At 34.5% G+C, this 27,943-nt stretch overlaps 4 protein-coding genes across 13 annotated transcripts; 2 read left to right on the forward strand and 2 right to left on the reverse strand.

Moving 5' to 3' along the window:
• Window positions 1–38: 38 nt before the first annotated feature.
• On the reverse strand, window positions 39–5,176 carry LOC118042232 (transcription initiation factor TFIID subunit 11). Of its 4 annotated transcripts, none has more exons than XR_004686425.2 (7): window positions 4,932–5,176; window positions 4,431–4,784; window positions 2,455–2,542; window positions 1,946–2,045; window positions 1,559–1,697; window positions 605–690; window positions 39–458 (listed from the first exon to the last, which is right to left on the reverse strand). XR_004686425.2 is itself a non-coding variant. In XM_035049854.2 (6 exons), exons 2-5 carry the CDS (start codon window positions 4,778–4,780, stop codon window positions 1,570–1,572), a joined length of 666 nt encoding a protein of 221 aa, XP_034905745.1. In that variant the 5' UTR covers window positions 4,781–4,784; window positions 4,932–5,172; the 3' UTR covers window positions 39–458; window positions 1,559–1,569. The 4 variants fall into 4 exon arrangements, 2 of the variants coding, with proteins under 2 accessions (XP_034905745.1, XP_034905738.1); XR_004686424.2 differs by having other exon boundaries at window positions 605–701; XM_035049854.2 differs by lacking the exon at window positions 605–690 and having other exon boundaries at window positions 4,932–5,172.
• A 5,329-nt stretch (window positions 5,177–10,505) lies between these two features.
• LOC118042253 (uncharacterized) lies at window positions 10,506–15,092 on the forward strand. Its single transcript, XM_035049870.2, has 2 exons — window positions 10,506–13,423; window positions 14,329–15,092. Exons 1-2 carry the CDS (start codon window positions 10,795–10,797, stop codon window positions 14,664–14,666), a joined length of 2,967 nt encoding a protein of 988 aa, XP_034905761.1. The 5' UTR covers window positions 10,506–10,794; the 3' UTR covers window positions 14,667–15,092.
• Window positions 15,093–18,044: 2,952 nt separating this feature from the next.
• LOC118042263 (uncharacterized) lies at window positions 18,045–20,470 on the forward strand. 4 transcript variants are annotated; one of them, XM_035049896.2, is made up of 3 exons: window positions 18,045–18,239; window positions 18,448–19,274; window positions 20,088–20,470. In XM_035049896.2, exon 2 carries the CDS (start codon window positions 18,493–18,495, stop codon window positions 19,264–19,266), a length of 774 nt encoding a protein of 257 aa, XP_034905787.1. In that variant the 5' UTR covers window positions 18,045–18,239; window positions 18,448–18,492; the 3' UTR covers window positions 19,267–19,274; window positions 20,088–20,470. The 4 variants fall into 4 exon arrangements, with proteins under 4 accessions (XP_034905787.1, XP_034905770.1, XP_034905777.1 ...); XM_035049879.2 differs by having other exon boundaries at window positions 18,471–19,274; XM_035049886.2 differs by having other exon boundaries at window positions 18,476–19,274.
• Window positions 20,471–21,004: 534 nt separating this feature from the next.
• LOC118042287 (transcription factor GTE1) lies at window positions 21,005–26,783 on the reverse strand. Of its 4 annotated transcripts, none has more exons than XM_035049928.2 (9): window positions 26,661–26,783; window positions 26,066–26,191; window positions 25,606–25,794; window positions 24,403–24,480; window positions 23,514–23,738; window positions 23,180–23,278; window positions 22,972–23,030; window positions 21,824–21,974; window positions 21,005–21,690 (listed from the first exon to the last, which is right to left on the reverse strand). In XM_035049928.2, exons 2-9 carry the CDS (start codon window positions 26,189–26,191, stop codon window positions 21,439–21,441), a joined length of 1,179 nt encoding a protein of 392 aa, XP_034905819.1. In that variant the 5' UTR covers window positions 26,661–26,783; the 3' UTR covers window positions 21,005–21,438. The 4 variants fall into 4 exon arrangements, with proteins under 4 accessions (XP_034905819.1, XP_034905811.1, XP_034905828.1 ...); XM_035049920.2 differs by having other exon boundaries at window positions 26,628–26,782; XM_035049937.2 differs by lacking the exon at window positions 26,066–26,191 and having other exon boundaries at window positions 26,628–26,729.
• Between the last annotated feature and the right edge of the window lie 1,160 nt (window positions 26,784–27,943).

Below are 27,943 nucleotides of genomic sequence, written 5' to 3' on the forward strand. Positions count from 1 at the left end.
ATAATGTTTTTATGATGATTTTGATGTATTGATGATGCTAAAAATTAAAAAAATATATATTTTCTTACATTTCCTAACAAAAAAACACTTTCAAAAATAACATCTACCACACACGGCTGTTCCAAGCAAGCGCACACTTGATGGGAAAAAGGATCCAGCACTCATTTAACAGAAAATAAATTAATTTTGACCAGAGTCATGGTGACTTGAAGTCATGGAAGAAAAACTCCTTTTGTTAGCACAACATGTTTGTTTGAAGTGAAAACCAAATCAAGGCTCATGACTGATTCACTACGGTGTCAGAGAAGGCATCTAATGCCAATTCTAATTTTGAGGAAGAGAAATACAGTGTAAGCAGCAGATCAAGGTGCATCCTGGAAAGGGGGAGAAGTCACCAGGCCTTTGGTTGATAGGGTTCACGGCAGGATTCACAGCACTATGATCTTGAATCAGGTGACCTGAAAAGTGAAATCAATGGGACAAAACAAAACAAAACAAAACACAATTCATATGGTCAGTAATAGAAGGCTTAATCATTTAGTTTTAGAATTTTGAGCGACTCCGGCTCAATTTCAAGAAAAGAAGATGATTTGATTTTCCAAACCTTGACAATGTAAAAGGGTTTATTCCCACTCCTTTCTCCCAACCCCTTGACTTTTGGTCTAGCCCCTTCTGCGCGTGCCTCTTCTACTGTTGATTGACTTTTAAAATTGAGATGTGAAAGGTTTTTAGAAAAGCATTTTAGAGGGGAAAAAAAGAGTTACCATAGTTTTTCGTTAATGAACAAAAGGCTATTTCAAAAATATTAAGCAAATGACATAAAAGGATGTCTTCATTTTATTTTATTTTTCATTAATGAATAACCAATATAACAATACTACAAAACTATTACCTGAGAAATTGTATATAATTTAAAATACAAAGCTCTTTTTTTTTTATACCAATTTTTAAAATTAAATCCAATGATCAAGATTGTTAAGTGTCTTTTTAAAATTGTTTGCTTTCAAAAGTGTTTTTACTTGGAAATACGTTAAAATAATTTTTTTTTTAATATTAAAATCATCAAAAAATACTAAAAAAATATTAAATTAATGATTTTTCAAGGCAAACACACTACCGCACAAATTTTACCTCATTTTGACATGGAACCCACGTAATAATTATGATATACAAACATTTTTATAGCCTCAGTTAGGAAAAAAAATCACCCCAAGGGCATTCCCAAACAGGGCAAAATTCTAACTTCTTTTTTTTTGTCTCAGCATAAACCAGCATGATCAGGCCCTTGCTGTTATTTCTGTTTACAAAGGAAAATCCATGAGGCACCGAAAGCATTTCTAAGTCCTAACTAAAATAGTACAAATTCTGCCCTTTGAATCATAAGCATCGCATTGTGACCAGTTTGTGACATCCAAATTGGCAACTTAGGTTTTCTAAATTTAACTTTCTAGACGAGGTACAATGAAGGCGAATGCAAAAAACAAGATTAACATGCAGATTAGAAATGTGTTAACAGTTTAATTCCAGAAAACTGAGCAAGCAACCACCAAATATGCACCTGGGTTCCATTTACCGAAAGAGCCTTGGTACTGATCTCTTCGGTACTTTGCCTTCAAGCTTTAGTCTTCTATATGCTTCTCTTATGTGGCAAGGCCTGATAGGCCCAGATTCCTTCCTCTCCGTCATTACAATTCTGGCTGTAAACCATATAAAAGAAACATATTCGAGGAAGAGTTATTCAGATATCAATATACAAACTTTTTTCCAGCATAGTCATGCATAAAATCATGCAGTTCTTAAAAGGAGGTAACATCAAAGTGTTTGCCACTGGTCAGTCATCATGTAACTTGTATGATGGCCACAGAAACACCACTGTTCTTCATTTCTTACTATTCTGCAAATGAAATTTAAAGAAAACAATGACAAGTAGGAAATATATACACACCTGTTTCAACAAGTTCACCAACAAACATTTTTGCTATACCGCAAACTACAATCGTCATTGGTAAAGAAATTTTCTGGGTTCCAGTGATGCTCACTAACAACTGCATTCATGCCATGAGAGAAAAGTAAAGAGTTCAGGTTAGCATCAATAAATAAATGAATCAACCTGTGGACAAATTATTGACATGAGTGATGCATCGCAAGAAGGCTGCGTGGAAGTAATTGCCAAAAATAGCAAAACCAACTTGTGCAAAACTTAATGAGGCATTTCAAGAAGGTTGAGTGGAAGTGATTAACAAATGTAGCAACTACTGTATAAGCCCAACGGATTTCTGGCAACTTGTTCCCCACAACAGAGAAAAATATTCATCTTGCATGTATCAACCCACAGCAGGCAGGGGGGGAATAAAAGACCACCATGTGCCCCCAGAAAATAAATTTCAAGGACGAGACAAAAAAAAAGATATAGTATGAGAAAAGAAGGAAGATGCAAGCAATAGGAAAGCATACCCTTTTCATGTTAGTCTTCTGCAGTGCAGATCTGCGGAATGATTCGTACCTACTCATCTGTTCTTCAGTAAACTGAGCTAAAATAGTCCTGAATAAAGAAACAAACGGAAATAGCTCAAAGAAATGCCTCCTTCTATAAATGATTTGACGAGGAAGATAAAAAAAAAAGGTGGCTATAGCATTCATCCAATTAATGATACAAAGCATTTGAAATAGTTCTTTTCGTTCTTACTAGCACTCAATAAACAAAATCAATTTCTTATCATGTCCCAGATATTTAACCATCATCTGTAATTTTCATGAAATAACAACTTGTGGAAAGGAAACAGCCAATAGCTTTAAAAGAAAATTTTTTCAATTTAAAAAAGTGTACCTCCTGATATTTTATATCATCCATTTGAATAAAGGCCTGACTCTTAGCAACACCAAATTCTTTCTTTTTTTAGCAGAATATCATGAACGAATAATAATTAGGCTTTCTATCAAACATTCTATTTTGCTTTTCAGATGTTGTTTCCAGAACATCACTTCCAACTGATGTTTCACTTTTCTCTTGTCATTCTGTTCCATTAAATTTCTTTTTATTATAATAGGATTTGAACTAGGATCCCTACCTTTATAATAGGTGCAATTACCATGGCAACACATAACCTAACTTTCAAATTAATGCAAAAACCATAGGATTTGAACTAGGTCCCCCGCTCATCCTACTATCTCATGCAATGTAAGGAAATAAAATTATAATGTGCTAGCAATCTGGGGAAAAATGTTGGACGAATATCATCAAATCTTACTCCCCCCATGGCCAATCTTGAAACATACAGAGAAATTCCTAGTTGTACCACGTGAAAACAAACATTTCTCTTTTGTGAGATTAATCATTCTCTTCTTTTCTGTTTTTTTTATGAGGCCAACATTCTTTTGTATCACAAAATTTGCAAAAAGATCCTACAAAATCAATCATTAACATTCTTAAATAACTGTATCATTATCGAGTTGAACCAGCTTAAACAAGTTCTTGTATCTAAATAGAATATCACTCTCAGTTGTAAGCAACCAAACATGATTGAGCATCTTACAAAAGGCACGAGAATCAGGAATTCAGCAATGCATCTAGGATCATCGTTGCAGTAAAAATCTCAATGAAAGTAGTTAATTACCTCAAATTTCTTCATAGAATAGTTAAAAGACAAAAAAAAAATGAAATTACCTACTGACCATGTCATCTGGGAAAAAGCATTCAGAGAAGTAACAGAAACAATTATTGCAACTGGCTATCATGTCATGTAGAAATGAACCATTCTAACCTTTCTTACAGAGAGAATTGTAAAAATATTTAAGGCTTGAAGGTCTAATGGATGAGGCTATTGTTTGTGCATGATACTCTTTGCAATAAGCATGCACAGGAGCTGAAGCTAAAATATGTAAAAATAAAAAATTATAGGCAATCTGAGTCTAACTGGAACTGATGGCCAAGAAAAGCAGGAACTTTAGACACTAAACACTCAACAGAATCATCTTGTGCCTGTGCACCAGACTATTTACTACCTCGTATCAACATCCAATATATACCTCTTCTACCATGTAATGCACCATGAACATAACTGCTTAGCTCCTGAAATATTTCAGTCCTGCTATTCCCAAATCTTCAATACCATCATAACATCAACTGAAAACAATAAAGGGGGAGAAACCAAGCCTGCCCAGAAAGCGCAAAAAGCAGAGTAGTGCACCCCTGCTCATCCTTTGATCGATTTCCATATCTCCAACATCTTACAAAGACACCAGCCCTCTTAAAAGAGTGCCTTCAAATACAGCCTAAAGCGATAAATCATTACGACAAACATATATAACAGAAAGTTCCTAGACACCATTCTTTACTTACAAGTTAATGTACCCACAATCACAATCAAATACAAAACAAATCACAATAACAAGAAGGATAAAATAAAGGAATTATGAATTTGAAAACTTACTGCATCTTTGCCATTTTATCAGGGTCAGCAGTAGAAGCCAACTTCGAAAGCTCAACATCCATGTTATCTTCCTCCTCCTCTTCATCATCGTCTTTATTCTTTGCCTTACTTCTTGCAGAGCCCAACATAGGCCTCGAAGCAGATGGGTGGTCAGAGGAATGGGCAAAATCATTGCGGCCTCCACCGCCAAGGTCATCATCATCTTGACCAACGGCAGCACCCTGAGAATCATCAGCAGCAGCAGCGTTAGAAGCTTGAGTGTCATAATCATCTTGGGCAACTGGGGATTCTGGTGGCGATTCTTCTTGCTCCACATACGCTGCCTCGAACGGATCCTTCGATTGCTTCATTGCCCTGTTAACACATTAAGCAATGTAAGCACCGAGCATTTCTGACGAATACTTCGAGAGCAAAAAACTAGAACAAAAGGATCTAAGCCATAGATTAATGAAAAGAATCCAAGGGATAATAAGATTCAAAATTGACATGAAAATTAAGTACCTGATTAATAGATTATTAATAGGGAAATGAATAGCAAGTAAAATCCCACAAGGGTTTGGGATTAGTTATATGAATGAACGATTATCGGTAAAAAAATGGTTTGGAAAGATTTTGCTAATTGTCTTGTAATTTGGGATTATTTCATTTTCTTATTTATTTGAACTGTCCAGACTCTAGAGATTTTCCCAGGTTCTTTTTTTTATGGGCAAATTGAAATTTACCCACCGACCTTTAGGCCCAGTCCAGTTTCTACCCTTGACCAAGAAATCGTATTAGCCCTAAACAGGTATCATTTCTTTCTTTCTTTTTGCCCCTGGGGGTTAACATGGAATGAAGGGATCCGGAAAAACCGTCAACCCGCCCTGTTTAGTAAGGATAATTATTTCGGTTAAGTTTGATTTTTATTTTAAAAAATAATTAAATTTAATATATTTTTTAAATAAAATCAAATTAAAACCGGTTCCAACAAACCAGTTTTGATTTAATTATTTTAAAGACATTCTTTCAAGGGGGCTGGTTTCTTTTGTAAGATGTTGGAGATAAGGAAATCGATCAAAGGCTAATTACTTTTTTTGACATTCTTCCAACAGACTATGTTTTGATTTAAAAAAAATTAAACTAGCTAACTTGATAGGTTAAAACCCAGAACCCGGGCCTTAAGTCTATGGCCATCATTCCAATTAGACCTTCAGATTGCCTTATAATTTTCTATTTCTGTAAAAAATTTTAGAATGTAATGCTTATTAGAAAAGGTTCATTTCTGCAAGACATGATAGCCAGTTGCAATAGTTGTCTCTGTTACTTCTCTGAATGCTTTTTCCCAGATGACATGGTCAGCAGGTAATTTCAATTTTTTATTTTAGCTACTATATGAAGAAGGTTGAGGTAATTAACTGCTTTCGTTGAGATTTTTGCTGCAACTATGATGCTAGATGCATTGTTGAATTCCCGATTCTTGTGCCTTTTGTAAGATGCTTAATCATGTTTGGTTGCGTACATCTGAGAGTGATATTCTATTTTGATACAAAAACTTGTTCAAGTTGGTTCAACTCGATAACAAAGTTTGGGCACTGATACTGAGGTAATGTGGATGGATGAAACATTTTGATTTTAAAGATTTTTTATCTGTAATTACCAAATAAAAACATGTTAATAACATTTGTTAATTAACATAACATAAAGTTAATTAACTTGATTTCATCTTAAAGCCCAATTAACCATTCACAATTCTCAAGATAATTCCTCATTCAAAAATATAATTCAATAACTATGGTAGATCAAGAAGTATAGGTTGAGCAAGAAGTATTAATTTATAAAATATCCTAGTTATATCATAAATTAGAAACTAAAAGAAAGAAATCAACACAATATTAGATTGATAATTAGATGTAAAAGAAAATCAAACTTACAACCACCCAGAATTCAATTCAGTATTGAAATACCCATTTTCTCATTAAAACAATTTGAAAACAATATAAAAGCTTTTTTCCTTCTAAAATTTAAATAAAAAGGAAAAGTCCTTTTTATTTATATTTAAATCTTTTGTTTTTTTTAGTTTCAATTTCTCAGCTACAAGCTAAACTACATTATATCAGCATAGTTCATTCTTGAACAACTATACATCACCAGGGAAGGAATAAAGGAGATAACATAATAACATCTCATGCATTCAAAATAAATTAATAAATTTTAATAACAATTTTTTTTTTTTAATTTCATCCTTTAGAATTTAATTTGATTTGATTTTTATATCAACTTTTTGGTTTTATTTTTATAATTATTATTTACTTTTCTCTTATCATTTTTTTTATTAAAATTTTTTATCTATCAAATTTGGTCATCATTCTTTTGAAATGTTATTTATTTTATTTAAAATAATTTATGAAATTATAATTTTTTTTAATTTAATTATTTTTTAACTTTTTTATCTATTAGATTTGATCTTTATTATTTCGATTGTTATGTATTTTATTTGAGATAATTTATGAAATTAGATTTTTTTTTTCAATTTCATTCTTATTCAACTTTTTAATTTGTAAGATTTATTCGTTATTATTTTAATAAACTTGAAAAAAAAATATTAATAAATTATTTTTCATCTCATTTTCCAAGACATAGACAAACACTAGAAAATATTTCTCACTTTTATTTTTTATAATACTACAAAATATCAAAAATAATATTTTAATAAATTTTAAAAAAATCATTATTATTTGTAATATCCATATTAAATAAATTTTTTTTATTAATATAGATATACGGATCAATTTATACATATCTTAACTAATTTTATAAATTTTAAAATTAAATTTTTAATAACCTGAAGTTTATGAAACATCAATTATCTTTCAACTTTAAGACGAGCGGGTTTTTTTTTAACACCCGAACTTTGAATGCAGGTCATTCATTGGCTTCTCAATGGGGACAAGGAGATGATAAAAGCAGCATTAAGATAGATATGATTTGCTCCCGTCAGGTGATGCAATTCCACACAAAGCAGGGCATCGTATAAATTATAAAACAGAGTTAGAGATGCAGTTGCCTTACTATCTCTGGGAACCACCCATAAATACAATAATCAATACACTCGAGAATGGTTTGCATGCTTGTCTCAACAGCACCCCCTTCCATTACAATCGAGTGTCAAACTCAGAACCGGAAAGAAAAAAAATAAAAGAAGATTGAAGAGTTAAAATCTGTTCCTGCAGAATTAAAGACCTCTCCTGGGTGACAGCAACAGAGAGAGTTCATAATTATGGCTTTTTCCCGTGAAGAAATGGTCTGGTGTAATCAAGTAACCCCGCCCTAAAAGGGACCTGCGAGTGGGAAGATGATGAAACCAGCATCATCACTATGTATCCAGGGATGGCAACAAGCTTCCCTATGTGGGCTCAAACTAAAGCTCTTTGTCCAGGAACTTCAATCATTGTAGCAGACCCTTATTTTTCCCAGCTCCTTCTTCTTCTTTTATATATATATATATATATATATATATATATATATATATATATATATATATATATATATATCATCTCTCTTTCTGTATAGATGCTTTGTTAATTTCGGTAGCTTCCTGGCCCAGTATTAAGATTGCTTTCTATATATTCTGTTCTGTTTAGATAAACTCTCCGCTCGTGGTGAACTCCATTCATGAGCTCTGGCATCGCCTGCCTCCTCCTCTCTCCTTTATTCTAAAAGATTTCCGGATCGTATCTTTCTTCTGTGATCAAGACTTTCGATTTGGTTTCTTCGATGAGGCCTTGGCCCTGTCTTGTTCTCTCTATTTCTTTTATATATATTGACCATCAATGATATCGTCGAAATTCATTAAGGACTCCTTAACGAATCTTGATAAACGACAAGGACTATAATTAAGTGGTTATGCTCTGAGAAACCAATCTAGATGAGAGAAGTACTTCGTCAGGCCGATGCTGGCTTTAGAAACCGTCCAAATAACATAATGAATAAGGGGTGAATAAAAAAACTAAAAAATATGAGTTAAATCAAAAAAATTGAGCAAAAAAAAAAATTAGTTAAAGTTGAGCTAAAACCAAACTAAATTAAAAAAAATCAAGCTAAACTATTTTGAACAATTTTTAATTATAAAAAACTTAAATCAAATCAAAACTGGTATATTTAACCTGGTTTTAGTTTTTTCATTTTTTTTAAAAAAAAAATATTATTTAATTATTATTTTTTATAAAATCAAATCAAACTAAAAATAATCAAATCTAAATTAACAAGACAGATTCCAGCAGGTCCGCCACTAAAGAGAGGGAGGGGGAGACTTAAAAGGAGTGATGAATCCCAACAACATGCTCTAAAAAGAATCAACCCATGAAGTTGCTTTCACTTTGTTATCTGTCGCGGTCTAAAGTGGGGAGGGCCAGCGCCCACTACTTATTATTCCTACGCAAATAACATCCGAAACAGGACCTCTATATGTTTTTCTTTTTTTTATATATATATATCCTCATCGAAAGAAACAAGTTTAAAGATTTATCTTTATGCTTAAAGTCTCCTTTGTATCATGAAAAATAGTATTTTTGTTAATTATTTTCAGTAAAAAAAATGGTTAGGATTTGAAGAAAATATATATTATTTTTTTTATTTTGAAATGAAATATACTTTTAAAATTGTAAAAAAACAAACAATATCTTATTATTTGTTAATTATATCAAATTTTATAATCAATTCTTTAATTGTTATATATTTTATTTTAAATTCTTGTTTTTATTTTTTTTTTCAACTTCATCATTTATAATTTGATTTGATTTGATTTTTATATTAGTTTTAAACCTAATTTGCTACTAATTTAATGTTTCTTTAACACAAACATATTTTTAAAATTACTTGGAAAAATACCGGAACCCTAATATCAAAATGACTAAAGGTTGTAATTAATTAAGTTTTTTTTTTTTGTTACAATAATCAATAGCAAAATAAAGTCCAGGCCGTTGTACTTGGGGGCATGGATTAGTTTCAGTGATTGGATAAGCAGTCTGTCCCATAGCAGCGTCCGGAGTAACGGGTTGTTCTAAAAGTAATAATTATAGAGAATCCATGACTGTACAAACACTTCCCTTGCTTGTAAAGAAACAATCAAGGCGCCCCCTGTCAAGGAAAAGTGGACCAATGATTAACGGAGTCAACAGCATTGGCCAGCGAGCTTGAATGTTCATGTTTCTGCGTTTGTATATAGACATTAATTATCTGCAATCCACAGCTTGTGATTGAGTACAAAACTGATGAGATCTTCATTAAGCTAACAAAAATCACTAATCACTAACAGGTTAGCGCCCCCACGCTTAATTAAGCTAGCTGTGCTCGTTCCTAATCACCCACTGATCATTAAAATCAAACTTGAGTGCTCGTAGAAAACCAGCACCAGCAAAGGCTATAGCTAGCTAAGAAGATGCTGCATCGTTGATCATCCTACCCATTATTGATAAGTAGTATCAATAGTGTGTCAACTTGGTGCGATGCGATTTCTTTTTTTACATTTTTTTTTTTAAATCTTTGCAGGGTGATGAAAGCCATGAGTGATGAACACGGCAAAGAAAGCTGACACGGCAACACGAGATCATTGGTTTTCACTTGGGATAAGACTACTCATGCTAAGAATCGAAAACATTATAAAAACAAAGGTCAAGAACTAGATTTTGTGGGTGTGGGCTGAGTCAATCAACAAAGATGTTTGGTGTATTGGTTTGAGAGATAAAGATTGATCGAGTTATGAACATTGAATCAAGAGAAAGGAAGGGCTAGAGGCACTGGATCCACTGATGATCATGGAAAAACAGGAATTTAATTAATTCATCTAATTTAGTAGTCTAGCTACTTGATCCAGCTTCTAGTCAACTTACAGATCAAGTGCTGGTGATCATTTTCTTTTTATATAATATTTTTGTAGCTTTAAGATTTCTTCTGTTGTGTCAAAGAAAAGTAAAAGAAAGGGCAGATATGTAATAACGGAAGATTCAAATAATGGCTGATGAAACGGTCTGATTGCTCCACATCTTTATGCGAACATTTGCTTTTGCTTTCTTTCTTTTTTTTTTTTTTTTTGAAGAAAGCAAAAGATGGAACCAAAAAAATATACTGAGCCAAAGAAAAAGATGACCTTGGATGCTGCTGTTAATGTGCTACAACTTTGCCTTTAGATTCCTTGGATCATCTCTTTCCTCTCACCCTGTCACACCCACAAACACCTCTTCATTTATCTCGATGAGTTTATTCATGTGTGACATCAGTTCAGATTGTATGAAATGGACTGTTTTTATTCCATTTGATAAATAGGATGCTGGGTTCTCTAGAACCCATTAAATATTGTTTCTCTCTCTAAATCATTCAAACTTCTAGCATGGCTGCTTCTAACACGAGGCTTGCCTTCCTCTCTTCTCTACTTCTTTTGTTTCTGATCAGCTATTGTCAATCACTTTCCTCGCATAATACCTACCTCAAAAGACAAGCTTCAATCCTGGTTTCTGTTAAACAATCTCTTGAGTCATATGATCCTTCACTTGATAGTTGGAATGTGTCAAACTACCACCTTCTGTGCTCTTGGACTGGCATCCAATGCGACGACATGAACAGGTCAGTGGTTGCTCTTGATATATCCAATTCAAACATCTCGGGCACTCTCTCACCTGCGATCACTGAGCTTCGAAGCCTTGTCAATCTTTCGATCCAAGGAAACAGCTTCTCTGATGAGTTCCCACGAGAAATTCACAAGCTTATAAGGCTTCAGTTCCTCAACATATCCACCAACCTGTTCAGTGGAGAGCTTGCTTGGGAGTTTTCTCAGTTGAAGGAGCTTCAAGTGCTGGACGTTTATAACAACAATCTCAATGGCACACTACCATTGGGTGTCACTCAACTCGCCAAGCTGAAGTACTTGGATTTTGGCGGGAATTACTTCCAGGGGACTATCCCTCCAAGCTATGGAAGTATGCAACAGCTGAATTATCTGTCACTTAAGGGAAATGATTTACGTGGTTTGATACCTGGTGAGCTTGGTAATCTTACAAGTCTTGAGCAGCTCTACCTGGGGTATTACAATGCGTTTGATGGAGGAATCCCACCTGAGTTTGGTAAGCTGATCAATCTGGTTCATATAGACCTTGCAAACTGTAGCTTAAGTGGACCGATACCTCCAGAATTGGGCGGCCTCAGCAAGCTAGACACCCTCTTCTTGCAAACGAACGAGCTCACTGGTCCTATCCCTCCTGAACTGGGCAACCTGAGCAGCATCGTATCTCTTGACCTCTCAAACAACGCCCTAACGGGAGATATTCCACTAGAGTTTTCCGGGCTTCGTCGCCTCACCTTACTGAACTTATTCCTTAACAAGTTACATGGAGAGATCCCTTATTTCATTGCGGAGCTACCTGAGTTAGAAGTCCTGAAGCTTTGGCACAATAACTTCACTGGAGCCATTCCTGCAAAGCTGGGAGAAAATGGCAGATTAACTGAACTGGACCTGTCAAGCAATAAGCTTACCGGACTAGTCCCTAAATCTCTCTGCTTAGGAAGGAGGCTGCAGATACTAATTCTGCGCATCAACTTTCTGTTCGGTCCTCTGCCTGATGATCTTGGCCATTGTGACACTCTCTGGAGAGTTCGGTTGGGGCAGAACTATCTGACTGGATCAATCCCAAGTGGTTTCCTTTACTTGCCAGAACTGTCACTGATGGAGCTGCAGAACAATTATCTGAGTGGACAGGTTCCACAACAAATAAGCAAGACGCCATCTAATCTTGCGCAGATGAATCTTGCAGATAATCGCTTATCCGGGCCACTTCCTGCATCCATCGGAAATTTCTCCAACTTGCAAATTCTTCTGCTCGGCGGAAACCGATTCACAGGGGAAATTCCATCTCAAATAGGTCAGTTGAAAAATGTCTTTACATTGGATATGAGTAGGAACAACTTGTCTGGGAATATCCCCCCTGAAATTGGCGATTGTCGTACCTTAACTTACTTGGATTTGAGTCAGAACCAACTCTCAGGCCCGATTCCAGTTCAGATCACACAAATCCACATATTAAATTACCTTAATATATCCTGGAACCATTTGAACCAAAGTCTTCCTAAGGAAATTGGGTCCATGAAAAGTCTAACCTCGGCAGACTTTTCTCACAACAACTTCTCTGGTTCCATACCTGAATTTGGACAATATTCATTCTTCAACTCCACATCATTTTCCGGTAACCCTCAACTCTGTGGCTCCTACTTGAACCCTTGCAACTATTCATCTACGTCTCCATTACAATTCCACGACCAAAATAGCTCCAATTCTCAGGTCCCTGGAAAATTCAAGCTACTTTTTGCTCTTGGACTCTTAGGATGCTCTTTGGTATTTGCTGTTTTGGCAATCATCAAAACCCGAAAGATACGAAGAAATTCGAATTCCTGGAAGCTCACAGCATTCCAGAAGCTGGAATTTGGATGCGAAGACATATTGGAATGCGTCAAGGAAAACAACATCATAGGGAGAGGTGGAGCTGGCATAGTCTACAGAGGTCTGATGCCAAATGGAGAGCCAGTAGCAGTCAAGAAGTTGTTGGGAATAAGCAGAGGATCGTCTCATGATAATGGCCTATCTGCAGAAGTACAAACATTAGGGCAAATTCGACACAGGAACATAGTGAGGTTGTTGGCATTTTGTTCGAATAAAGAGGCCAATTTACTTGTATACGAGTACATGCCAAATGGAAGCCTAGGTGAAGTTCTTCATGGGAAGAGAGGTGGTTTTCTCAAGTGGGATACCAGGGTGAAAATTGCTATTGAAGCAGCGAAAGGCCTCTGTTACTTGCACCACGACTGTTCTCCTCTAATTATCCACCGGGACGTCAAGTCCAATAACATTCTACTCAGCTCAGATTTTGAGGCTCATGTAGCAGATTTTGGGCTTGCCAAGTTCTTGCAAGACACCGGAGCTTCAGAATGCATGTCTGCAATTGCTGGCTCTTATGGCTATATTGCTCCAGGTACTACTCCCTTTACATATGGTTTTTAAAATAACTCGAGAATGGAAGATCACATACAGAGATTTTAAATTCATCCAAATGAATTGGGCTCAAGAACCTGAGACCTCTTGGCTTTGGTGACATGACATGCACTCTTCATTGAGTCACTAAGTAAAGCATTTCTCGCATTTGCCTTTGACTTGGTGTCATGATTGGGTTCTCTATTAATCTGGTTTAATAGTTCTTTTAAAACATTAATTATGTGTGTTCGACTGGGAAATAAATATGTAGAGTCTGCTTTCGTTTTAGATCTGCAATAAGAACAAGTGTTTTCTTCCCTGGACCGAAGTAGCAAACAGAGTCCGATGTGGAGTCCAAGAATGGTAAAGGCTCCACTAACACAAAGGAAAATTCTCCCTCTTACTTTTCCTCTTGCTTTAATCCACACTATTAGTAGTGGGGTTGTGAGCTTTTGTATTGGAAACCATAAACCAATCTTCACTCATGCCAATCACTAGCTGCCCTTTTTGACCGAAACCCAGAAATAGGAGCAACAGCAAGATCCACATAAATCCAAGAAATACCTCCTTGAGGATCCTGATTGGGATCTATCTAACCTTTACTTTCCCTAAACCCCAAAAAAATGAAATATGTGCATACAACACAGCTATTAAAGCACAAGCTGCCTTTTCTTTTTTAGCGTACACAAGTTGTTACTTTACCTTGGGAGATGAGTTGAACACTACTTCTTTTTCTTTATCAAACAACAGTACATGTCACAGAGATTCGCCATTTAAACTTGACCAAAACAATAGTGCATGGTTACCCTCTTTTAAATAAATAAATAAACAATATTTCTATTCAATCACATTTTCTGCAAGACTTTCACTTCGACACTTACACGGCTGAGCAATTTCTTGTAACAGAATATGCGTACACATTGAAGGTGGATGAGAAGAGTGATGTCTACAGCTTTGGAGTGGTGCTGTTAGAGTTAATCACAGGCAGAAGGCCAGTTGGGGATTTCGGAGAAGAAGGGCTAGACATTGTTCAATGGACCAAGACACAGACTAAGTCAAGCAAAGAAGGGGTGGTTAAGATTCTGGATCAAGGGCTGACAGATATTCCATTAATTGAAGCAATGCAAGTCTTTTTTGTGGCAATGTTATGTGTTCAAGAACAAAGTGTGGAGAGACCAACAATGAGAGAAGTTGTCCAGATGCTTGCAGAAGCTAAACAACCCAACACATATCACAGGCAGTGACTTCACCAACCTGATGCAACGCATCATAATCATTATAGAAGCTGTTAACAACAAGAATATATAGATGATTGATTCAGTAGTGATGAGGAGTGGTGAATATTGGGGATGACTCTGCTCAAGCAGTATAACCAGGCCATCATTGCAACAGTTACCATTGATAGTATATAAATCATTAATGGTGTTTTTTCTTATTGCCATTTTAATAGGGGGGGCTACTAATTAATGCTTAAAAGCGTATTTGGCTCTATTATTAGTGTGCATGCATTTGGTTAAGAGGCAAGCTGTGGTTAGCTACGAGGGGTGTTTTGTTTTGTTTTGTTTTTGTCCAGGCATGAAAACAAGAACAGGAAAAGATGAACTGCTGGCAAACCTTGATTGTAATTCTTGGCTTCATTATTATGTCATCATTTGGTTGGTATGTCTAAATGATTTGAAGTTTTGCTTTTATTGCTTGGATATTTTACTCTCTTTTTTTCCCAGCCAGTGCTTTAGACACTTAACTTCAGTAAGAAAAGATACAACTATTATATATACCGCGTTCCACTGGAGGTCATACATTTTTATTTTTTATAAAAATATTTATATAAAAAAGTTTTCAATGTATTCTTATAATTTAAAATTTTAAGTGTAAATTAAAAAGTTTATATACACATATAATCAACCATATATATTAATAAATAAATTATTATCACACACACACCCTTAATAAAACTCTTTCCCGCAAACCTTCTATTCTCCTAAACTAACAATTGTATCCCTAGCAAAACTCTCCTCTTTCTCCCTCATAAAACCACCCAATACAGTAGTGTTACTTAACTTAGAAAAATCAGATAACAATCACCAATTCACATCAAACTATAAAAGGATAAAATAAATAAATAAAATATTAAAAACAAAATTAGCACAAACTCGCAAGTAATATCATGTCGACAGGATAATCCTATTAAAAAAAAAACACACACACACACACATATATATATAAACAAAGTTTAATTCTAAAAAGAATCAAATTTTGAAAGATAAAATCAAGAAAGATTAAAAAAAAATTATTTATAAAAAAACTTGGACCACCTAGATAAACCTCCGACTTAAATTATGAGATAGGAATAACCTGATTGAAAAGAAAACTGCAGAAAATAACAAAAATTTTTTTTTTTTTAAAATGAACAACTTCAAATGATGTAATTGAAAAGAAAACGATGATAAACCCGTGTTAACTTTTCAAACCTATAACTTTAGGTAGCGACCAAACTGGAAGTACTATATTTGAAAAGCAACTATTTAAAACTTAACTCAATCTAACGAGTTGACCAACGTCTCAAGTGATCCTCGACTTAAACCGGCTCGAGTTTCAAAAGAAATTAAGGGCAAATTGATTCAATATAATACGGTCAAAAACCTGGGTTGGCCAATGTTTCAATTAACCTGGAAAAATCCAGTCAAAACCCGTTTACTATTTTTTTAAAAAAAAAAATAGTATTATTTTGACTTTTTTATAAAAACAAAAAGATCTGAATGACTTGGGTTAACTCGAGGTAACTCACTCGACCCATGACTTAATAATTGTCCTGGATTGACTTTTGGACAGGGCCTAGAAACAATGGGAAAAACCAAGGAAACCAAAACCCAATAAACAAAATCTCGAACGATGAAATAAAAAAAATAAATGATAAAAAAATAACAACTAAGAGATTAAGAATAATCTCATTTGAAAAAAAAATTGAAAGGATAAACTAAAATTTTGAATTGAAGGGAAAAGGGTTTTTTTTAAAAATTCAAATTAACATATGAATCGAAAATGAAAAAAAAAATTAAGAGAATAAGGACTACATTTTTAAAAATAAAAAATTAAGAGTATGGATCTAAGGATGAGATTAAAAACAAATTAAAATTTGATAAAAATACTAAGAATCAAAATTAAAATATTAAGGGTCAAATCTTAAATATAAAAAAATATTGAATTAGAAGGAAAAATCTAAAAGAAAAATCAAATTCATAAAAGAATCTAAAAAAAATCAATTTCCAACAAACTCAATAATGATGGATGAAATTTTTTAAAAAATAATTAAAAATAATTGAAGCCAACCCCCAATTCAACATTTAGAATTTATAACACAGATCATGAGACCGGATCACAATATAAAGGCAAACCTTAAAAAAATAACAATGTAAAATTCTAAACCAACTAAAATAATTAGGGATAAACTTAAAAAAAATAATTTAAAAAATATAAATTTGAAAAGAAAGAGAATCAAATTTAACACAAAAAATAAAATAAAATCTAATAGATGAAATTGAAAAACAATTTCAATTAAGAAAAGAATAAGAATATCTAAAAATAACAATCAAAAGAATAATGACCATATTTGATATAAAAATAAAATTTTAATGGATGAAATCCAAAGAAAATTAATTCAATAAAGGATTTAAGAAAAAAAAAAAACATCACAATTAAAAGAATAAAGATCAAATCTAATATAAAAATAAAGTATAAATGGATGAAATTGAAAAAACAATTAACTTAACAAATGACCCAATATCAAATACATTGCAATTAAAAGAATAAGAGCCAAACCTTATATAAAATTAAAGTATCAAGGGATGAAATTGAAAAAAAATTGACTTAATAAATTATTCAAGACCAAATACATTGTAATAAAAAAAAAATAAGGATCTAATTTAAGTTAACAAACAAATAAGTAGACTTTCTTTTCTTTTGCAATGGTTTTTTTTAGGAGGATAGAGTGAAAAGAGATAGAAAAGAAAAAATTCCTTGTCGAAGCTTCTTCGCATGCTGTTGGCGAACACGCACCTCACCACAATGACAAGAATGGTAAGGTGTATCGAATGCCACTCCAAAAATCAACATTTAATGTTGCGTGGGCATCGCATACGCTACCTGAAAAGTGTAGATGATATCCACTTTTGAATTTTAATATTAATTTATATATATATTAAAATATCAAATCACCTCTAATTCCATGTGAGAATTAAAAAAAAAAACCCATATTAAAAAACCTAAAATGCTCTTGCATCCATTGTAAAGAGAATTTATTTTTAGAGATACTTAAGTAATTGACATGGACCAAAAAATATGAAAAACCCAAAAAGTTCCTGAATCACAAGAAACTTTTTTTTAAGGATCATTTGGTAATTATATAAAAAAAAATATGCCCTTCTTTAATGTAATTATCAAGGGGAAAATAATAGGTTTATTGTCAAATTAAAACACTCATATGTTTTAGCTTTTGTTTTAATTGTAATAATCTAAATTTATCTTAATTTTATAATTGAATGTCTAAAATAAAAGGATTAAAAAAAAATTAAAGACTGAACATTTAATTGTAAAAATCATATAAACTTAGACCCTAGCTTTAACCCAAAGCAAAACTAATCCCTAAAAAAATAATTTCTCATTGAGTAAACAACTGAGTCTTCTCTTGTACCATTCATTATCTTTTCTTCCATAATATAGAACCTCTCAGCACCTGTATTCTTCTTCAGCATCAGTAGAACATAACAAATCTACGGCGGCGGCGGCAGGAGGAGGAGAGGCAGAATTGCACAAAACGGGTAATCCCTTTGTTTTCCTCTCCAATTCCCAGATTTATTACATCTCAAACCTACACTTTGCTTAGCCTCCTTCCCTTTTCTTTATTGCTTACTGTTTCTTGATATATAATAATCATAATGCCATTTTACTCTATGTTGAATCCCATTACTGCCCTAATGTTTTGGGTTTATAGAAACTTGCAATTGTTTAAATCGATTCGTTTTACAGTAAATAACAAGTGATCAATCCAGTTCAGTTCAGGTTGCTTACAAGATGTCCCCAAAAACAGCACAAATCCGCCTTGTGAGTTCGCATCCCGAGGTTTATGAACCGTGCGATGATTCCTTTGCGCTTGTCGATGCGCTTCTAGCTGATCGAACTAATATACTAGATCATTGTCCCAGATTATGTTTGGAAGTGGGTTGTGGTAGTGGTTATGTTATTGCTTCTCTAGCTCTTATGCTTGGACAGGAGCTTCCTGGGGTGTACTACTTTGCCACTGATATTAATCCTCATGCACTGAGAGTGACCCGTGAGACGCTGGATGCTCATGCTGTTGATGCAGAGTTAATGTGCATGGATATTGCATCTGGGCTTGAGAAGAGGTTGGCAGGAATGGTGGATGTGATGGTTGTGAACCCACCTTATGTTCCGACACCTGATTATGAGGTGGGTCGTGAAGGAATTGCGTCAGCTTGGGCTGGAGGGGAGAATGGTAGGAGTGTAATTGATAGGATATTGCCTGTAGCTGATAGACTTTTGTCGGATAAGGGATGGTTATACATGGTTACTCTTACAACAAATGATCCTTCACAGATATGTCTTCTGATGAGAAAGAGGGGGTATGCTTCTAGAATTGTTGTCCAGAGATCAACAGAAGAAGAGAGCCTTCACATCATCAAGTTTTGGCGTGATTCTGATATTCAATTGGATACAAAGGAGATCTTAACGACTAACAAATCGGTTCCTGCAAGGGTCAAGGACTCACTCGTTTCACAGTTTTCTCAATTGTCATTCTGGAGAGGTACCAACAGCAATTGTTTATGAAACAGAAGGTAAACAAAAAGTTAGCATTTTTATCTTCGGATATGTCACCTTTTCTTGCCTGCCATTTCTATATTTCTCTCATAGTTATCTTAGACTTGGGTGTATATGATTATTTTGGTGCCTGCCAAGGGGTTTCATGTCAGCAAAAGCTCAGATTTCTGCTATAATCTGTAGCTCCTCTCTTCTGTATCGATTGTCTACACGTACTCTCCAACATCGTACTTTTCTTTGGTGATTCGGAGCATACTTTAAAATTGTGGTTTCAGAAGGCTTTTTAAAACAGATCAGGATTAAGGGCTGGCCAAACAATTCAGTGAACTTGATTCCATGTCTATTATGCTCATATATTGTTTGCATTTCCTTTTCCTCATTTCATAAGATAAGAGAACAGTCAATTAAAGAGTATAAAAAAGAAATGAAAGCATTTCTTGGTAATGGTATATGAGATTTGAGAGGTCCAAAGATGGAGAAAAGAACGATGGTTAAGTAGCCTGCTCAAGAAGGCGCATCATGAGTCAGCATAGCAAAATAATTCAATTTGCCTGAGCCTGGTGAAATTCTTCCAAGATACCATGCAGACAAAGAAATAAGAATAGAATGGGACCTTCTATCAGAGATTCTTAGCTCAATTCTGATAGGAGGCAACAAGCAACAATCCAACAGAAAGTAAGCGTCAGCCCCCAGCAAGATTATCTAAGAAACCATCAATGAGGAGTGGAAATTTCCTCGTCTTGCCTTTCTTTTTGATAATTTCTCTTTCCCCTCATGAGTATTACTAAATTATCTACTTTTTACTAATCGTTTGATTTCCCATTTTCCAGGCAAGTTGATAAGGTCGCAGGTAACCTTACATTTGAGACGACCATTTTTGCACTCGAGGGTTATAACACAAGTTCGCAATCCACGCTTCGATCTAGTTTCAGAGTTTATGGATCTCATTGTTGAAAAACCTCACAAGAGTCCCTTGTCGGCAACCTGGTTGTTGGAGGACTTCTTTTCTTTCACTGATACCCGAACCTAAGCTCATTTGTTGGTCTCAGAGGCGTCGAGTCCGGACTGCTGCTGAAGATCATTCTATCCAGATCACGGCATTCATGGTCTGTTGCTGTCTATCAATTCTATGATTTATGGCAAATGTTTTCAAATGTAATGTCAAAATCAGACACGCCACAGTTTGCTTATAACAAATTTAACTTTCAGTTCACATGGTATATTCATAATGAAAACAAACCAAAAGAAAATCCGAAATGCTTGGAAAAAAGAAAGAAAATAACCCTAATATGGTCTCTACTTTACAGAGTTATTAAGAGCGTTATGGTGATCACTTTGAAAACTTAATTTGGTGGGACAAGGTTAATGCCCAAGTATCTCAGAAAATGCAACATTTTTTTTTTTTTTTAAAAAAAATACCACCACAACATGCTGCTCACTCACAAGGTACATTCACAACACATGAGAGATGTTAATATGCAAAATGATAATTGCTAGTAATGACTGAAATAAAATCTTAAACCGGTGCCCACATCTTTTACTTCAGGCAATTTCTTGTGTAAGTCCTGCATTTGCCTGATTAAAAGTCAATCAAGCAAGAAGCGCATTGTCATTGATATATCATCAGGAGTTGGAAAGGACAGAGTCACCGAGAACCCTGAACCCATTTTCCTTTCAGGAAAGAGCACCTGGAGCCCAAGGCATTGAGCTCTTTGTAACATGGCGGCTAGGGTTGGTGTTAAAAGACTGGAACAAACAAATCCCTGACTATTTCTTCCGTAACATTTAAACTGATGTCAGAATCAACAGAACATATATCTTGTAGTTCAAGAGAGTAGAATATGTACAGAACCAATATACACTATTTGCCACTTTCCTTCAATATATACAGGAATATCTTCACAAATCTCTCAACGTGATTAATTCGCCAGAAAAGAGGAACCTCCAAACCTTCAATCTTCACATATCACTTATGCATGGGCATCCACACGAGAGGACACATGGAATGTGTTACCTGCCACAAAAACGAACCGCGCTTTTCTCAATTGTTCACATCCGCCATTTCTTCCCATCTCCAGAAAATTTCCTGATTTTAACACTTCCCCATGGAACCAAGAAATCGAAAGCCATTGATAAAGTAAATGGTTGCTGCCAGAACAAATCCAAAACTGCAATGGTAGGCTATGGATTAAGGGAATTAAGTGAGATCTTCTTAGTCTTCTTGGCAGATGCCTTGGTCACGGCATCACACCTCTCTCCTTTCCTTTTGGAAGCAGTGGTATTCCTGTTCTTGTTGTTGATGTTGATCTTGCCATTGTTATCATCATTGTTAATATTGCTGTTGCACCCCACACCCGCACCCCCAGAATTCCTGCCAGAAACTTTTAGTGCATCTTGCACAAAAACCTTTAACCTCCATAACGTCACATCACTCTGGAATGGGAAAACAAAATTAAATAAAACAAAACATATTAGCTGCTACAGCAATATATTGGAAATTATAATCAAGAATCTAAACATGCATGTCAATTTAGAATGCTGACAAGCATGAGATATAAATGATCACCTGAGTATCCATGTCAAGGTTCACCTCTTGAGCTGTTGCTTGGAAGCTCGGATTATGCTCAGCAACTATTTCCAGTGCCCTAATCAGATCTTGATGAGATAATTGAGTGAGCGCTGTCCCAAGTTTCTTCTTCTCTTCAGTGGATATCTTTCTAAAACAACATTATCCACTGTAACTGAGGATGGCTGATTATACTAATATAATGAAAGATGGCTCAAATTCAGCTGGCCAGTCTCAAATGAACAAAAATGCACACAAATACACACATCACATACAGTTGCAAGCACACAACACAGCATGGGCAAACGGCGCAGACAACTCAGATCATAATGATGATTTAAAAGGTACTTTTGATTCTATTATCAACATCTCTTAAAATTTAAATTTTTTCAAAACTTTCTTTAACGAAGTGAATGAAAAACAAGCCAGGAAGCAAGAGCAGTAGTTCGTGTTTGAGGAAGTTAACAAGACAGAAACTGTATGGAGAGAGGGGGGGTGGTTAAGATTCTAATGATCTAGTACATTTTTAACCATTTCCCCTTCATTTTTTACTATTCCTTAAAATTGTACTTTGTGGATGAGTTTTTTAACTTGAAATATCCTCTTAGTTGAGAATTCAACAAACTGAGTGCCAGGATCAGCTTTATATCAGTATAAATGGGGACAAGTACTAAATTAGTAACTATACGTATTGCTCCAACCTTTTCATTAATTTTCTGTTTTTGTTAATGTAGCACAAGTTTCTAAAAATTTATTGATTTAGCATAATTTTGGATTTTTTTTCAGAGTCAACAGTGTGTCCATAAATGTGAATGACTCGTCTATAAATTGAACAATAAGAACAAACCAGCATGCCAAGCTATGCTGAAGACTAGCTGTTCATGTCATTGACCAGCTCAGATTCCAGGTAGAAAAACTATAAAAAAGCTTTAGAGACATTAAGAATAGCACTTTTGTTTTTGAAAATCAGTATGTACTGGCACTTCATCCCAACTCTTTTTTTCTGCTTGGAGAATTTAAAAAAACAAAGAAAACATCATGAGTGTCCTACATACAGTAGTAAAATACCATGGAAAATCTATCTGAACCAATAAAAGTTGAGTTCAAAGTTATATAGCAGGAAACTGAACATGGGCTGCTGAACAAACCTGCTGTTGCGAACCACCATTTCTCTGATTCTCTCCAATTGCATATCAACTCCATGCAGCTGACAGAAATTTAACATGTATTCTTATACAAAATTAAACAATTTAATAGAGGGCCGTCATCCAGTGTATGCATTAAAAAAAAAAAAAAAAAAAAGCATCTCCTTCCATTAAACAGTAAGTTACAAAAAGGCTCTGAAGTTTCACATACTTCATTGCTTAAATCCTGAGCCATGTTAGCATAAGAAGCCTCCTCAGCTAGTTTCGTAGCCACCTGAGTTGCTGTTTGCTCCTTTTCTCGTCTTTTTTCCTGCAAGCATTTAAATATTGAATTCACCCAACAATAGAAAGTACCAAATAGATAACGAGATTTAGAAAAGAATTATCAAACTCCGTCTGCTGTAGAGAATCAAGCAATTCCTAGGCAAAACAATATTCAGGCTAGGGTAGCAATTCACCTCTCACGAATGTCAGACGGGGTGCTGAGAAAGCAGTTAAGCTATTTCCAGTGAGAAAAGGGCAATCAAACAAAGGTAGCAATATACCTCTTCGGCAACTTTAGGCAGAAGTTGCAGCCATTTTTCTTCAAATTTTTCTAACAAAGTTCTGGCCATCACATGGACATCATCTCTGTCATCATTATATTTCATTGCATTCTTAAAAACAAGTCTAACATCAGCATATATCTCCCGAACATTCTTGTACCCAGTGCCATCCTTAGCCTCCATTCTATTCTTTATTGTACGAAAGTCCATTGGCTTTTCAATAACCTGGGATGCACAACCTTAAACATTAACTGAAGATACATATATCCACAAGGAAACTCCAAAATTAACAAAGATGAATAGTAAATAAAAGGATGCATCAAGAAAATCTATAGCATACCATGGCAAGAAAAATTATAGGTATAAGCAAACTTGTAGATACAAAGTGTGGATTTTTTTTTTTATGTTCAATCCTTAAAAAAATCTTATTTTGTACCTCTCCAACTCTTGAATGGTAGAATTTAGAATGTCAGATAACCAACCAACAATTCCTGATGTTTTGTAAATACCCACTATCTTCCACAGCAACCTTTTTTCTCTCACAAAAGTGGTTTACAGTTAATTCTATAAAAGCAGGAAGGGAGTTAATTCTTCCCTATGGCAGAATTGAGATTTCCGTGCAACAAAATTTAAGGCCAAACTGGCCTGGTTTCCATTAGTTTTAGTAAGTGATATAATATATTTTTTATTACCACTGCTAGAAATCTAGAAATTCATCATCATAAAAAAGAAAAACATAACCCTTCCCACTTTCTATCTCTTTAGATCTTGAATCTAGAACCCAAAGTGTGGAGGAGATCCTAAAATTATTTTTGGAACAAAAAACCAGATCAGTTGATCATAGATATATATACAAGTAGAAACTTTTAATGGTAGCAAGAAGCTTTACCTCATAATAATCATGCAAACAAAGACCTTCAACATCCACTGGTTCCAGAAAAGGCCATGCCCACTTGTGCTGAGTGATCTGATGAACGATAAGGAAATCAATTAGATTTTTCACCAGGGAAAAGAAGGTTTAAGGAAGAAGGAAAGCTATACTACATCATGTAGCATACTTATCAGACTAGAAGTTAAGACAATCAAAATGAATAGCATTAAAAAACAAAGCATTGATGAACTTCTATCAATGGAAAGAGACCACAAGCTTAGTCCAATCTCATATCTGAACAACATAATGAATTAACATGGTTAATATCCAGATAGACATCTAGTGTTTGGGAATGTGGTAGCTTCTGCTTTCGGGTGCGTTTTACATGAAAAGGCATCAAATTGGTGCATTTTTTTAGTGTTTTTCAATGGTTTTGATGTAATGATGTCAAAAATAAAAACAATATCTGAAAAAAATAAATTATTTTGATGCATTTTCGAGAAAAAAACACCCTACACCACAATACCAAACACCAAGCAAACTTCAGCTACTACAGAATAGATTTAGTTCTCTATGGCTAATTCGTTCGGCTATTCTATTAAGTAAGAATCGACTTAAGCTTAAGCTAGAGCAGCTCCTTCTATCACATCGGATTCTAGTAAAGAGATGGGTGAAAATTTTCAAGACACCCTCTGAGCTGCAGAACACTCAATTTATTTTGAAGAAGGAAAACAAAAACAGGTTACAAGACAGAGAAACTACACAAGGCAGCCTAAAAAAAAAAGAGGATAATTTTTATAGTAACATTGAATGTTGCTATGCTCTCTATATGTGCATACCGCACCAAACACTGTCACATAACCTCTGAAGTGTGCAAGACTGTTCAATCACATCCCCAGCCATCCGGAAGAGGGCAGAAATAGAGTTCGGTTATTTTGTCCCCTATGAATTATGATTTATTTAGGCTGGACAGGCCCACAAAACAAACAAGATTATCAGGCTAGGAATTTGACCATGAAAACTTCTACTCCTTCTAACAGCACAGAATTTCTATCATCAAATGAGGAAATGAAGAGGGTGGGGATCAATAAAATCTCAATTCATTCTAGATTTGGAAACTTCCAATCTACAACTCAGAAACATAAGCATGCATAACTCCTGATTTACGTGAAAGCATAAGTAGTGGCAACCTCTTATATAATCAGAGAGCTAACTACTTGCCTGGCGAAATATTACTGCAAACTGGCGCATGAGGTCTTGCGTTGTCTTTTCAGAATCTTCTTGTTGCTTCTCGACGGTCATCAAATGTTTCTTCTTGATTTTATCCTTCAGAATTGAGCTACATTTAGCAGTATTTAGTTCTTTATTATCTGCGTAGTATCTTTCAACTGCATCTACTCGTTGCTCAAACTGCAAGCAAAACAGGCTTGTTTCAGTTGATAATCAACAAGTAAGTTGCGAAAAAAATGCAATATCAAATTAATAATGTGATAATCTTTTCATTTCATTATCCAGCACGCTTGTAAGTTGTAAGTAAGAAAATCAAGACATAATTGACAAAAAATCAACTGTTCACTGCATCCCAACATCTATTAACATGAATTTAAGGCAAATATTAACAAAACCAAGTAGTCATTATTTATTTAGAATTGATAATATTAATAATACAAAAAAAAAACACCTCATTAACTTTTGAGAACATTCGATCAATACAACCGCAAAACACCTCCATTTCTGAGTTATCAACTTCAATGTTCCCAGTTCCAACATTTCTGGAACCTCGAATAGATCTGATCATATGTTCCATCTATGAAAAAGAAGCAACAACAAATAAAATAAAATAAGCTGTCATAAGGCGTACAACAAAGAAGAAAAGTAGCAACCTTCTTTCCTATGAAAGAAAAAAAATCCATTTTCTTAAAGGAACAAAATTTAAAGAAAAGAAGAATCTGAAAATTTGCAGCCCTTTTTGATCTATTTCTTCCAAACCGGTAAAGTCTAAGTCTTTGATGGTTAAAAGAAAGGAACTAAAGCTAAAAATTAAACAAAAAAACTACAATACATCTTCTGGGATTTGTACATGGACTCCATTTACTTGCTCACAATATGCCAAAATCCATTTCGTTTTCTTTTGAAAAAAAAAAAAAGGAAAAACAAAATTCCCATCTATCAAAATCATGGTAATTTCAGCATAAACAACACAATTAATCAAGAAAAGACAATAAAAGGGAAAGGGCACTCACAAATTTTCATGCGATGAGAGAAACTGAACTCACTCTTGTCAATTTTGAACGTACGAAACAGCAATTACACTGTCAAAAAGTGCAGAAGCACAAGAAGAGGGGAGGTCCTAAATAGTAAAAGTAGTTGGGAGGACGACTCTTGGTGTTTTTATAGTTTCTTATCGTCGTAGGATTAGTCAAAGATTTCCCTGGTCCTGGGGCGGCCTTGTTTTTTCACTGTCGTTTTGAAAGGCCCAACTCATTCGGTCTATATATTTTTCTTTTATTGGCTCACGAGATTGGAATGGGCCTTCATGGGCCAGTCTGAAATTAGCATCCAAAGGTTTGGTTCGGGTGGCCTTAAGTGGTAAAAGACAGTTAGAAAACTACGTCGTTCAGTCTATAAGGCATGAGGTTTAGTTTACAACCCAAAACCTAATGTGACCCAGTTCCAAATTTATCTAAATCAACTTAGATTTACAAAAACCTAAATCTACAGTGTAATAAATGAGTCAAATCTTCTTCTTCTTTTCCTTTCAGGTTCTTATTGGTAAAATAGAAAAAAATAATAATAACAATTCCTTTTTTCCCTTTTCTACCCTTTTCTAAAGAGAAAAAAAATCATTTATTAATATTTGTATTGGTCAAGCTTTTATTACATTCTTAGTTGTTTTGTTTGTAAATGAAGAGATGCTTTGCTTCTTAAGGATGAATAGTTTACTAATACAATTGTTGACTCTCTCTCACACACCAATACATATAAAGATGGATACATGTATCGAGGCTCATGACCTAGTGGTCTAGGTAGGGAATTCTCTGCCTCTGCATCCTAGGTTTGAACCTTAGCGAGCACGCCTGTCACCCCCGTGGTACCTGATTGTGCATCAAAAGTATCATTAAGTCTTTTATTTTATATATGTATTTATTGTTTTTATTTGGGTTTTTATAATAAGTGATGTGCTTTTTAGTAATGAAGTTTCTTTTAATGTTTCGATAGGTTTTTGGAGCTTAAATGAATTATTTCAGAAAATTCAACGTCAGAATTCGGAACAAAGAATTGAAGAGAAATTTAGTTGAAGATTGAAGCAAATCTTGGTTCAAATTAGTGCTCTAAATTTGCCCCAAAAATCAATTCTATTCCAATTCTAGAAAAGAATATCATATGATCTATTTCAAGCCCAAACTTGTCTTATGTTGTGTGCAAACTTCAACCATTAAACACTCAAGGTTTCAATGTCAATCTTAGCCCAAATAATATGTACATTTGTATACTTATTTGATGCTCAAATTCAGCCTCAAGTTCAGCCCCAAATCAGCCCAAGCACAATCCATGATCT

Source organism: Populus alba, chromosome 1 (assembly GCF_005239225.2).
Source record: "Populus alba chromosome 1, ASM523922v2, whole genome shotgun sequence".
NCBI lineage: Eukaryota > Viridiplantae > Streptophyta > Magnoliopsida > Malpighiales > Salicaceae > Populus > Populus alba.

Excerpts from the sequence above, each read along its gene's own strand:
- LOC118042232 (XM_035049854.2), bottom strand. The coding sequence starts at position 4,780 with ATGAAGCAATCGAAGGATCCGTTCGAGGCAGCGTATGTGGAGCAAGAA. Across the intron at positions 2,543-4,430 it reads GATAAAATGGCAAAGATGCA|GACTATTTTAGCTCAGTTTA; the intron begins GTAAGTTTTCAA and ends TTCTTTATTCAG. Across the intron at positions 1,698-1,945 it reads TGGTGAACTTGTTGAAACAG|CCAGAATTGTAATGACGGAG; the intron begins GTGTGTATATAT and ends TATGGTTTACAG.
- LOC118042253 (XM_035049870.2), top strand. The coding sequence starts at position 10,795 with ATGGCTGCTTCTAACACGAGGCTTGCCTTCCTCTCTTCTCTACTTCTT. Across the intron at positions 13,424-14,328 it reads TTATGGCTATATTGCTCCAG|AATATGCGTACACATTGAAG; the intron begins GTACTACTCCCT and ends TTCTTGTAACAG.
- LOC118042263 (XM_035049896.2), top strand. The coding sequence starts at position 18,493 with ATGTCCCCAAAAACAGCACAAATCCGCCTTGTGAGTTCGCATCCCGAG.
- LOC118042287 (XM_035049928.2), bottom strand. The coding sequence starts at position 26,191 with ATGGAACATATGATCAGATCTATTCGAGGTTCCAGAAATGTTGGAACT. Across the intron at positions 23,279-23,513 it reads TGCCTAAAGTTGCCGAAGAG|GAAAAAAGACGAGAAAAGGA; the intron begins GTATATTGCTAC and ends AAATGCTTGCAG. Across the intron at positions 21,691-21,823 it reads ACCTTGACATGGATACTCAG|AGTGATGTGACGTTATGGAG; the intron begins GTGATCATTTAT and ends TTCCCATTCCAG.